The sequence below is a fragment of the Hesperophylax consimilis genome, chromosome 13 (genome assembly GCF_061612785.1).
Source record: "Hesperophylax consimilis isolate HC1 chromosome 13, BYU_Hcon_1.0, whole genome shotgun sequence".
Taxonomy (NCBI): Eukaryota; Metazoa; Arthropoda; class Insecta; order Trichoptera; family Limnephilidae; genus Hesperophylax; species Hesperophylax consimilis.
Genome location: NC_142848.1, coordinates 28,673,228 through 28,684,657, shown reverse-complemented (window position 1 = coordinate 28,684,657; position 11,430 = coordinate 28,673,228). Strand labels below are relative to the sequence as shown.

The following is an 11,430-nucleotide window of genomic DNA, read 5'->3' as shown; positions in this document are numbered from 1 at the left end:
CCAATCAAAACCAGGTCCAAAAAACAAGTCATGAATTGGCCATAGATATAGTGCTCTATTTTAGAATTTATAAAGGGATATGTCAGACACATTGTCAAAACCGTGCTGTGAAAACAGTATCGATGGTAGACCATTTTCTATACAAGCCTTCACATTATCTGGTTTCTCATGCAATCAAACGATCATTGTACATGGCATGAATTTTGTATGGTAGATGTCTAAAATATCAAACTTTGTGGGGCGTAACGCACCTTATCGCAGCTGACATTGAGAAGAACCTTCTTGTTGGTGCCATTGCGAAAGTGTTCAAAGTCCAACAAAGAAATGTTGTGAATAAGCCGTAAATAAATGATTACTTCAATTTATCATAATCAATATATCGACATTTACAATGCTCTGTACATTATTTTCGACATCTTTTAAAAGACCAAACTTTGTGTGGCGTAATGAACATCATCTGAGCTAACATTGAGAAGGACCTTCTGATAGATATCGTTGCGAGAGTGTTCTGTGATGATGAGGCGACTAGAGCCTAGCCGACAGCATATTCCGAAGGTATTGGTCACGGAGGGAGTTTTGAGGCCACCGAAAGCGCAGATGGTCTCCAACTGCTTGTGAACCATCTGAAAGGTGGTTTCTTCGATTCCTGTGCGCTGAACCTGAAAAACAAACAAAAAATTTACTTTGTTACTGCTTGAAATTGTCGATATTTCTTGTAGCAGTTTGTGCATTCCTAACCTAAGGCATAGATTTACTAGTAGTTCTGTGAACAGTAGACCGCGCTTCCAAAAAGTATGTCTCTAATATTCTCTAATTTAACAAATCGAAACCAAAATATCCTCTGAAATCATAAGATTTGTAAGTAGGTATTCAAGTACCTACCTGCTTAGTTATAACCCATAACTATTTTGATTAACATTTTTTTTTATTTCCAATAAAGAATTATAGAATTTGTTCAAAGAAACGTTCAAACTATCTCAATGACAATACATAATTCTTTTTTCAAACTTTCTTCAGGCAGATAGGTACCATAATATTAATTATTCCGATTGTAGATCCGCGCTCATGCGAACTCTGGTGGGGTAAAAAGGTACTATCCAACAAGGCCACCACCTTGAACGGAAACTCAAACAAATTTGCATACAGATGAATACCAAATGGTTGGGTTAAAACAGGACTTCGCTACGGTCAATTATCCATACCACCAGCTTTACGGTGCAGTGACAGATGTCCAGCGCTTGCCGGGCATCACCCGGCACGGTGACACATACTGATTACTAACCTCGGCGGCGATGGCCTGCAGGAAAAACTGCTCCATCTTGGATGAGGCCCTGATGGCCTGCACCTTGGGGCTGGCGATCATCTCAGCCAGAGCCGTGTTGACGTGCGGAAGCCCCACCTGCTCCCCCCGGCCCTGCTCCGCCAGCTCCACGGCACGGCGACAGATGTCCAGCGCTCGCCGGGCATCACCTGACACGGCCGCCACTTTCCTACAATACGAAAAGGGTTTTTAGATATATATTTCGCTTATTATATTGATTGATGACATCGCAGATGCATTCTTCATTCAAATCTTAAGATTTCAAATAAAATATAACGTCTATTGTATGTTTTTTTGTAGATAACATCATTTGACTTTAAGACCTAGAATTATTTGTATGTTTTTGTAGATATGTAACGTTGTTTGACATTAAGCCCTCAATATGTACAAGTGAATTACCTTGATACCAACTGCACAGCGTCAGACTTGAAGGCTCCTGTATCAGCAAGCCGGGCCGACACAATGCTCTGTAGCTGGGTGTAGGTGTAAGGTTGAAACGTCAATCTAAAAATAATAAACATTAATTTGATAAAAACAATAAAATATTCAATCTACTATATTCAGATAGCAGGTCACTCTCCCCACAAGTGAATTTGAGTTCAGTTTAGCACAATTGCTTTACAATAAGAGAGGTTAATATTATGACACAGGTATATCAAAAATAGAATGTAAAAAAATAAATATATATAAATAAATATATAAATAAACCTCTCGAGCTAATTTGGTCAGTTTTGTGAACAAACAGTTATTACCCGTAAAGTCAATTTGTTCACTTTTGGGAACAGCTCATTTGATCTCATAGAAATCGTTGTCTTTCTTACTTGTCCTGTTGAGAATTTGTTTATTTATTTATATATATAAAGTTTTATTATAATAGTTTTTTCAATGCCTGTCTCACAAGGATATACCTATGTCGAGACTAAATATGATCTAAATAGAGTTAGAAAGCGAAAACACCATGCTTTATATTCAAATCTAGAAGGTAACCAATATGGTCAATATGCCAGAGACCTAAAGGGTTAATGATAGTGAATTATGACACTATAATTCCATGCTTCTTCTGGCGACCTCCTCTATTGGAGGTTAAGCCTGCTGAAAGCTGATGAAAGTCAACCTCCAATAAAAGAGGGTACTAGAGAAGAAACAGCTGTTAACCTGGTGAGCCCCAGCCGACTGGCAACACGCCCCATCAGCAGTCTCTCGGGCAGGTCCATGGTGTTGGCGATAGCCACTACCACGAGGTGCGCGGCAGAGTGCGCTGGCCACTCTAGCAGGTTGTACAGGACATCTTGGCGGCGGTTACAAAGCACGTCCAACTGAAAGAAGCAGATATAAAATACATTTCAATATCATTTCCAATTCTCTCGCAATGATTAACTCTTTCACTGCCGGCTTTTTTTTATCCACTTATTATAATAAGCTTGAACCATATAGATAGCTCATATAGCTAGTAAGTGGATAACATACAACAAACAAGTTTGCTGCTGGCTTTATACTAAGTAAGATTGACATATGCCACCTCTTAGCAAGTGAGTTTTTTGCGAACTGTAACTGTTTATGTAAATAATTTTTTTTATAGATTAAATGTGTAATAATAATCTTGTATTGTGAATAAAGATGTGATTGACATCAATCCACATTAATAAAAATGATAGCAGGTTTTAATAACCGTCAACGATCAGTTTTGCAAAGCAAATCAATATATTTTCTAAAAAAATATTTCATATGAATTTTAGTTGCGGACGCCCCGGTACGTCCACAATCCTTTGGGACTTTTTTCATTTGGACGAACCGTTCATAGAGTCCATACGCACAGCAAGGTTAAGAACACCTACATGGGTTAAGTTCAGATTACTTGGGGCAACAATAGTTTACATGCTATAGAGTGGCAAAATGAACCAACTAATTTTCTAACTCTTAGTTAAGATTTTTTTCATATCATATAGGCACAATAGAGTCATACAGAAGGAGAGCTCCATTTGAACCTCTCTTTCTGTTACTTGTGACATTTATAGGAAAAAATGAGACGTTACAAATCTTACAATTTTCAAATAATTTTTGATATAAGTGCTGTCAATCTGGGACCTTACAAAAATGGTTCTACAGCTTATTATAGTGAAGCATTCGTTGAAAAAAATTTTGGGTATAAGGTCACCACTGTCCAGGTAACAATAATGAAAAATCAAGTTATTACCTCGTCAATAAGCAATACGGTTGTTAATCTCCTCGGCGCTGGCTTGGTAAACCTGGCTTCAAGTAAGTTACACGCTTGTTCCCAAGCCACGGTTTTACCTGAAAAAAAAAAGCATTCTGTTATGTCTCAAAGACTATGACGGCCGGCATAGTCCAGTGGTAACGCATTGGACTGCCATTCCGAAGGTCGCGGGTTTGAACCCGGCGTGCGCAAATAAATTTTATTTGATTAATTTGTGTTATTTCACAATTAATTAATTAAAATAATATATAGTATATTTGCGGCACGTTCCAGAGTGGAAGATACTACCAGTATCGCCCTGGTGTAAGACCACCATTCAGAATTGAAACGTTGCTCCAAATGGCTTTAGCCGTGTTTAGTGACTAGATCTGAATAGCCAGGTACTTCCCCACCTTCCTCTTTCCCTTCCCCACTTACCTTCAGCCTCACAACATCCCCCAATTGGGGATGCCATAGTCTCACTGGCTCCAGACGGGAGCAGTTGGGACTCTTGTGAGGTATTCACAATAAAAAAAAAAAAAATAAAAAAAAAGAATGGCAGTAAAAAGTCGACACCAAGCTTTTTGACAGGCAAGTTTCAGATAGATTAGTCAGACTCGTTTTTGTGTAAGTCGGCTCATTAGTATAACAAGCACTAGCATCTGTTTTCATCCTTCATATAATCCGAGCCCCTATCTCAATCTGCCTGACACCACTGCCCAACAGGGAGGTAACATAGGTACCCTGTCTTTACAATATAGACAAGGGGGCTCTTGTGAGCTGTCACATAAATAAAAATTTAATTAAATAATTCAAAACCTGTTAAATGGAAGAATAAAAAACGTCTGGCCTACATAATACAGTACCGAGTATATATCAAATGAAGAAATTCATTCACCATGAAGTCACACCCAACACGCAATAGACTAATTATAATTCTAAATATTCTTTCAAAATTATAGACGTTTTGTGTCAAAATGTTTTCTTGTTAACATTTTCATGTTTGATATCAAAATTAAATTTTTTAGAAAGATAATTTTATCTAATTTAAAAATGTTATTTCTTTTTACGGCATCTTCAAAAATAAGATATATTTTATTTATTTTTTATTACAAGTAAATTATTTAACATTACAAATGATAACAATATGCAGACTTATATATATTTTTTCGTAATTATTCTACTACTCCATATGTAGCTCATTTTAGATACCTCGGGAACATTCCGAAATTCCATGAAATTCGACCGTGTCCTTGGGACTTGTTTGTAAAAATATTTTAAAACCTTGACTGTTAAGGATTAATGTGTAGGATATAATAAGGATTTATGTATTTACCTGTGAGCTGTCTGTATATATGAACATAAGCCTGCCTTGGCTCGGTAAGCCGCATTCCATTGATCTCAATAAACTCAAACTTGGGCAGCTCATTGTGCTTCACTTGCTTGTTCAAACACCTCACTACTTCCGTTACCGTGGCCGTCTTTCCCGTTCCTGGGACTCCAGAAATGTACATACAACTGAAAATAAACATTGAATTATATTTCAAATGGGATTAATTTTCTTGTGCAGTGTTGCGCTTCATCCTTCTTTAGCCAACGTTTAGGATAGCGTTACAGTGACCATCATCAGGGCAGATGTCTAGATTGTGATGAAGTGTATATTTATATATGTAGAAGTGATACCATGTTGCGCACGTTAATCCTCTTAGGTATAATTAGATAAAAATTGATGTGGTTTTCGGAGATTAGTTTTGATGTAGCTGTCAAGTATCGGATACCAAGAACTATTGAGCTTAATCCCGTCATCTTTATTAATATATGAACCTCTTGTTTGACAGCGTTTCCTTAGGGATTTTCTATTAAAAAATCATTTCGCTGAATATAACTAGCTTTTCTGGGCAAACTACTTGTGTTGGATAATATACTTTTTTTTTTAAACAAGAAAGACAAACAGTCCCGGGTTACGAATAACCCGACAATATATGAAAAACTCCTACTACCACCACAGTAAGCGAAAAATGTTGCTTGTGTTGTGATGGAGGACTTAGCCAGCCGAGGAATTGAACACACTACGCCTGAGTTGGACCCAAACGCAATGCCAATTCAGCCACTGCAAAAAAACAATTAAGTTATTACGAAAATAGAATCAGCTGGAACACGGCGAAAATTTTCATGGGCGATCAAGAAGTTAATGAGGTTTTTGTGGATTTATACTGTCTCCGTAATTAGGCGTGCTTAATGCTTTTTGTGTCTTCACAGAATTTCAGGAACAAATCTGAAGTAATGACTAAATTAAGTGAAATTGCCGATTTGTCCGGATAGCCGAGTTTACACGCTCTTAAGTGTTCTGAGATCCTTTTAGAGAAAATCATATCTATATTTAAATTGATTTACTTAGTGACTGTTTAGCTCTAATCTTGACTAAAGCATGCTCAGATGGATCAGCATGGCTGTTTCCAACGAAAAGTAGTTTAGCTTACGCCAGCAAAACACAGGGAATCCAGTTGCCAGGATTAAGCTTGGGCAATCAACGGATGTTTGGACTGTTAAGTGGCACGTAATTTTGATTTTAATTTTGTACACATTGATTGAAATAATCACAAATTATAAAATAATGTATGTAATTCTTGCTCATAATATCATATTATTTGTAATATGAATAACACAAATATTCAAGCTCTCAAAAAATCAGTACAAACATATCTGCTTGTTTTTTGGATTATTTGACGATCTTTTGGGCTGTTCAAATATTGTCAGGTTATTTGTAACCTTGGAATGTTTAGCTTTCATAAAAAAAATAAAAATTTAAATCATGTTGACATTTGATAATTGAGAGCCGTTATTGTGGTTTCACCCTATGAGGTTTTTAAAATATGATTATCCAAAACACAGTATTTTTAAATGAAGAAAAAGGAGAGTAGCACAAAAAAAATGTTTGAACCGACACACAAAATGTCTTGAAACAAGTGTGGTGAAAAGATTTGCAAAAAAAACTGTGCAAACTAACCCCCCACTATTGTCACTTATTTTGCCTTCTATAAAAGTGAATATGTTGTTGAATTCTTCCTCCCTGCAAGGCAAACTCAGTGGAACGGCAGACACATGGAGACTCTCTCTGGCTAGTTGCAGACCACCATCTGCAATCAATCAATCATTTAAATAATTTAATAATGTGGAATAATTAAATACTTCTAATAATATTGAGGCCATGCCAAGACAGAGTTGTATGGCCGCCTATCCTCTCTGCTTATCCCTGCAGAAAAAACACCTGATGGTTAGTTACAACACGGGGCAATTCAGCAACGTTACAATGTATTAAAAAAATAAACTCTACTCTTGAACTCTGAGAAGAAAAGCTACATATTTTTTAACAGAATTCTGCATTTTTTTAATAGTTTAACTATAGTTATCATTCCATAGCCAGCGGGACTATGACATCCCTAATTGGAATATGTTGTGAGGCTGCTGGGAGTAGTGAGAGGAAGGAGAGGTTGTGGGCTGGTTTACAAGTTTACCACAGAGTCCAGATCGCTCTTAATAGATTACAAGTAGTGAAAGGAAGGAGAGATTGTGGGCTGGTTCACAAGTTTGCCACAGAGTCCTGATCGCTCTTAATAGATTACAATTTAATTAGCTTACCTTTTAAAATCACAGGATTGTGTCTGGCATGAATAGAAGGTGTCATATCACTAGACTTAATTTTTTTACTAATTGGAGTTTTGGCTGCAGCTGGAGTTTTGACCTTAGGCGTTCCTTTAATCCGTTTAGGAGTTTTAACTACAAAATCCTCCCCACTATCAGATTCACTTATTCTAGATTTGCTTCTTTTCGGGGTGCTCAGTAAGTTCCTAGTTGTTTTTCTACTGGGAGTTTGAGGAAGTTGTTTCTTGGGAGAATCGTCTAAGTAGTCGATATATTTGACATTTTTCGTGGCTACTCGGGAAGTGCGGCGCTTCGAAGGGGTATCCTCAAGGTTGACGGGTGCTTTTGATAGACGGATAGATTTTTTGCCTTCAAAATTAAGAACTCTCTTAGCGCTTGCTGGAGCATTATCGGAAGAGCTAGATTCGTCCCCGCTCTCGAGAATAAATGAGATATCGGCATCTGTTATTTTCTTTCCATTCATTTTACCATGTAGAACCTTCGTTGGAGTGGCATCGTGAGCAATAGCTGATGATTTACGTTTACTGCCCTTTTCAGGTTCTTCTTGGTTATTGGTTATGTCTCTCATAAGGACAAGTTTGGAGTCGTCTGCGTTTTTCACCATCCAAGGTCTCGGATCGACCAAACTCGAAGCAGCAAACTTTTTAATGAGGCTATTAGGAGTCTTATTCAAAGCAATATTCTCTCTCCCCTTAGATTTCGGTGTTTTGAGTAGCAAATTAATAGCAGAAAACTCTTTTCTTTCTTCTTCTAATATTGGTAGCAATGTGTACTTCCTCCTGGAAACTGTGACCAATTGAAATCGACATACAAATGTGCTTTTAGATGTTTGGTTTTTGACAATTTCTGAAATAGCGGCTGTTGTGGGTAATTTGAGGATTTCGCAACGCTTGAAGAAGGTTTCAATGGATACATCTTTGTCAAAAGGTCGATGATCTTCAATTACCTGAAAGATACATGAAATTTCAAATAAATATTATGAAGGGTTTATAAACTTGTATAAAGTTATTTTTGTATCTGCCTGGTGTACAAAACACAAACGATGTGTAGATTTTATTAGTTTGATGGGAAAAAATTCGGTTTATGGGCGAAATTCCTAAAAAATAAAACTAGTTATTTTTATACTAACTTTGGGCCGGGGAATCCGAATCTGGAAGAATTAGGTTGCGGCAAGCAATATTAACTGAATCACACGACTTAAAAATTTCGACGCACAAACAATTTAACTGGCCATTTTGAACGCTTTCTGACAATAAAACTAGTTATCTTTATACATCTTTATACTAACTTTGGGCCGGGGAATCCGAGTCCGAAAGAATTAGGTGGGGGTCGGCACTATTAACTGAGTTATAGGGTTTTGAAATTTCGTACGCGATACATAGAAACCATGTTTTATTTATCAACAATCAACTGTGACTTAAGAAATCAAATTAAGTGGTAGTAATTACCCCACTATTTTATGATTTTATTGTTACCTAGTGGTAGTAATTAAACTACTATTTTATGATTTCAGAGTTACCTAGTGGTAGTAATTACCCCACTATTTTATGATTTTAGAGTTACCTAGTTTAAGATGAATTTCTTATTTTTGTGCAATTTACAAAACAATTACAACATAATTTTGTGCAATAATAAACACACCTTTTAATAATTATTATGACTACCTGCTCGGTCAGCTGTTCTATAAATTATATTGATTTTGAATTTTACAATCTTTGATTTGTTTATCTTTTAAACAATAATTGGAAATGTTATCCTAACGTGTGCATTACAACTAGCAAAAGTAAAGCTAAGATTACAGACCAGTGGTTCCCAATAATTTTTGATAATTGATGTACTTTATCAGAATTGTTTGTATTAGGTATGTTGTTATGTATTTTTCTGTTATGGTTTGTTTTGTCGTTATTTTATTGGTCAATGACATAACTACTCTGATCACTGTTATATATGCATGTATAAAGACTGTTTATAACGCTAATAAATAAAATAAAATAAAAATAAAATTAGTTCTTCCTGAGTACCTCTTCAAGAAAGAGCCCAAACTCACGTACAGCCAACCACTGGGTTAGTAGCCAACTATTGGGAACCACTGCACTAGACAATTTTTTTTTGTAATCATAACTGCTACATGTGAAAAACTTTATTATAATATTTCTTAGATTACCTTGAATAATCTCCCCCCAAAGTTTTTCAGTATGAACGAGAAACACATAAAATAAATAAAAATTACCTCTAAATCTTCATTCAGCACAATGTCGGAGTCCTTGAGGCAGATGGCGGGCACGTCAGAGGCCCTGCAAAACCACTGCACGTGCGCCCTGAACCTATCCTGCAGGTCCTTGTCGTGACTCTCGTACAGCTTGACCAGCCGCCCCACGTCGCATCCCTCCAACGTGTCGGGCTCTGCCGCGTCGGCATTGGAGATCAACACGTAGTCGCCCACCGAAGCGATTATGTTCTTAAATTTGAACTTGCTGAAATTAAATGATAATTTTTCATAATCCGATAATCAACTTACAACTAAGAGTCCAAGGATGACATTGTTAAAAACCCAAAAGACTATAATAGAAAAGGCAACATTAACTGGTCTGATCATCGGTGGTTATCACCGTCACAGACAGCATAGTCTGTTTTATTTCCCAAGGACTAACTCACCAATGACGGCCCCCATGGTCGAGGAGTAAGGCTCTCGACTAGTAAGCTGGAGGACGCGGGTTCAAATCCCGGCGTGCGCAAGTAAATTTTATTTGATTAGTTTGTGTTATTTAACAAAATACTCATTTAAAATAATATCTAGTATATTTGCGGCACGTTCCAGAGTGGAAGATACTACCAGTATCGCCCTGGTGTAAGACCAAGATTCAGAATTGAAACGTTGCTCCAAATGGCGTTAGCCGTGTTTAGTGACAAGATCTGAATAGTCAGGTACTTCCCCACCTTCCTCTTTCCCTTCCCCACTTACCTTCAGCCTCACAACATCCCCCAATTGGGGATGCCATAGTCTCACTGGCTCCAGACGGGAGCAGTTGGGACTCTTGTGAGGTATTCACCATAAAAAAAAAATATTTAAAAAAAAAGATAATTCATCTGATGAGATATGTGATTGGGAACATAGTTGCCTTTGTAAATAGATAATGTCATTAACTGATGAGATATGTGATTGGGAACATAGTTGCCTTTGTGAATAGGTAATGTCCTGGTGAGATATGTGATTGGGAACATAGTTGCATAAGTTAGTAGGCACTATGTTAAATTTTATCAATTTTGGAAGTACTGAACCAGATTCCACTTTGTCCTCCTTGCCAGTGTTTCGGAAAACATTCAACTACACATCATCGGGATAATATCCTGAAAACCTCCCAAAAACACAACCAATGAATGAAAGATTGATTTTGAAAGTGTAAGTAAAAATTTGGTTACATGGGCGACGGAAGATTTGATCTATTAGGGTCAAGCAAATAAAACTCACGTATAAAAGTCTGCAATTTTGTATCTAAAATCAGGATCATTTGATTGCTGCCATTCGGCTTTCTCACTTAACCACTCCACTGGTTTTGGTGCCGATTTCTTAGACATGTTGAATGAACAAATCAATACTAAAACTTTGACTAAACAAATCTTTAAAACAAACAAACAAAACTAATAAAGTATAAAATAACAACGGATTTCACGAAGTAAATTCACATGTCACAAGTCAAAACTCTGATAAAAATATTTACGCGCGAAATTTTGACACATCTGTTACTTGGCGTTATATGGACACCCTGGAATTTAACGTTGTATATGCCAATTTGATATTTAATAGCATTTGCCATAAGGTGTTTTGTTGTACTTTACTCAAATAATATTTGTTATTTTCAGAGATATACTACTAATGAGCCACTTAAAATAATTTATTGTAGATATTGTTGTTATAGTTATAAAAGACATTCATTCGCATTCATTTACTGCTTACCGCAGAGTGGTATATTTATGCATGATTTATGCTTACCGCTTACCAAATGGAGTAAAAAGTTTCATTAAAAAAATATACATTTTCAACCCAAGATAGGTAAATGTTTACCAAAATTTAAGTTTGTGTTAGTCAAATAAAGTACCTGATACCAAAAATATTATCGTTTTCTCACAAGTAGTAATTTGGCTTCTGTTTACATTTTAATGTTCAAGCATCACTTCATCTGTTGTAAATAATTCTTTCTTTGCGATGCGGATTTAATATTTTATAATTAGCTTTTTGGTACACGTTTCTTTT

General features: G+C 36.5%; 1 protein-coding gene across 1 annotated transcript; it reads right to left on the bottom strand.

The window, feature by feature from the left end:
• Nucleotides 1–414: 414 nt before the first annotated feature.
• Orc1 (origin recognition complex subunit 1) lies at nt 415–10,857 on the bottom strand. Its single transcript, XM_089638965.1, has 10 exons — nt 10,648–10,857; nt 9,409–9,652; nt 7,155–8,124; nt 6,523–6,652; nt 4,852–5,033; nt 3,516–3,613; nt 2,477–2,637; nt 1,721–1,825; nt 1,283–1,490; nt 415–659 (listed from the first exon to the last, which is right to left on the bottom strand). Exons 1-10 carry the CDS (start codon nt 10,752–10,754, stop codon nt 420–422), a joined length of 2,445 nt encoding a protein of 814 aa, XP_089495091.1. The 5' UTR covers nt 10,755–10,857; the 3' UTR covers nt 415–419.
• Nucleotides 10,858–11,430: the final 573 nt, after the last annotated feature.

Bases quoted from the DNA above. Each gene is read 5' to 3' on its own strand.
- Orc1 (XM_089638965.1), bottom strand. From the start codon at position 10,754: ATGTCTAAGAAATCGGCACCAAAACCAGTGGAGTGGTTAAGTGAGAAA. The intron at 8,125-9,408 runs GTAATTTTTATT...TGTATCTTTCAG, and splicing joins TGCTGAATGAAGATTTAGAG to GTAATTGAAGATCATCGACC. The intron at 3,614-4,851 runs GTAAATACATAA...TTTTTTTTTCAG, and splicing joins TATATACAGACAGCTCACAG to GTAAAACCGTGGCTTGGGAA.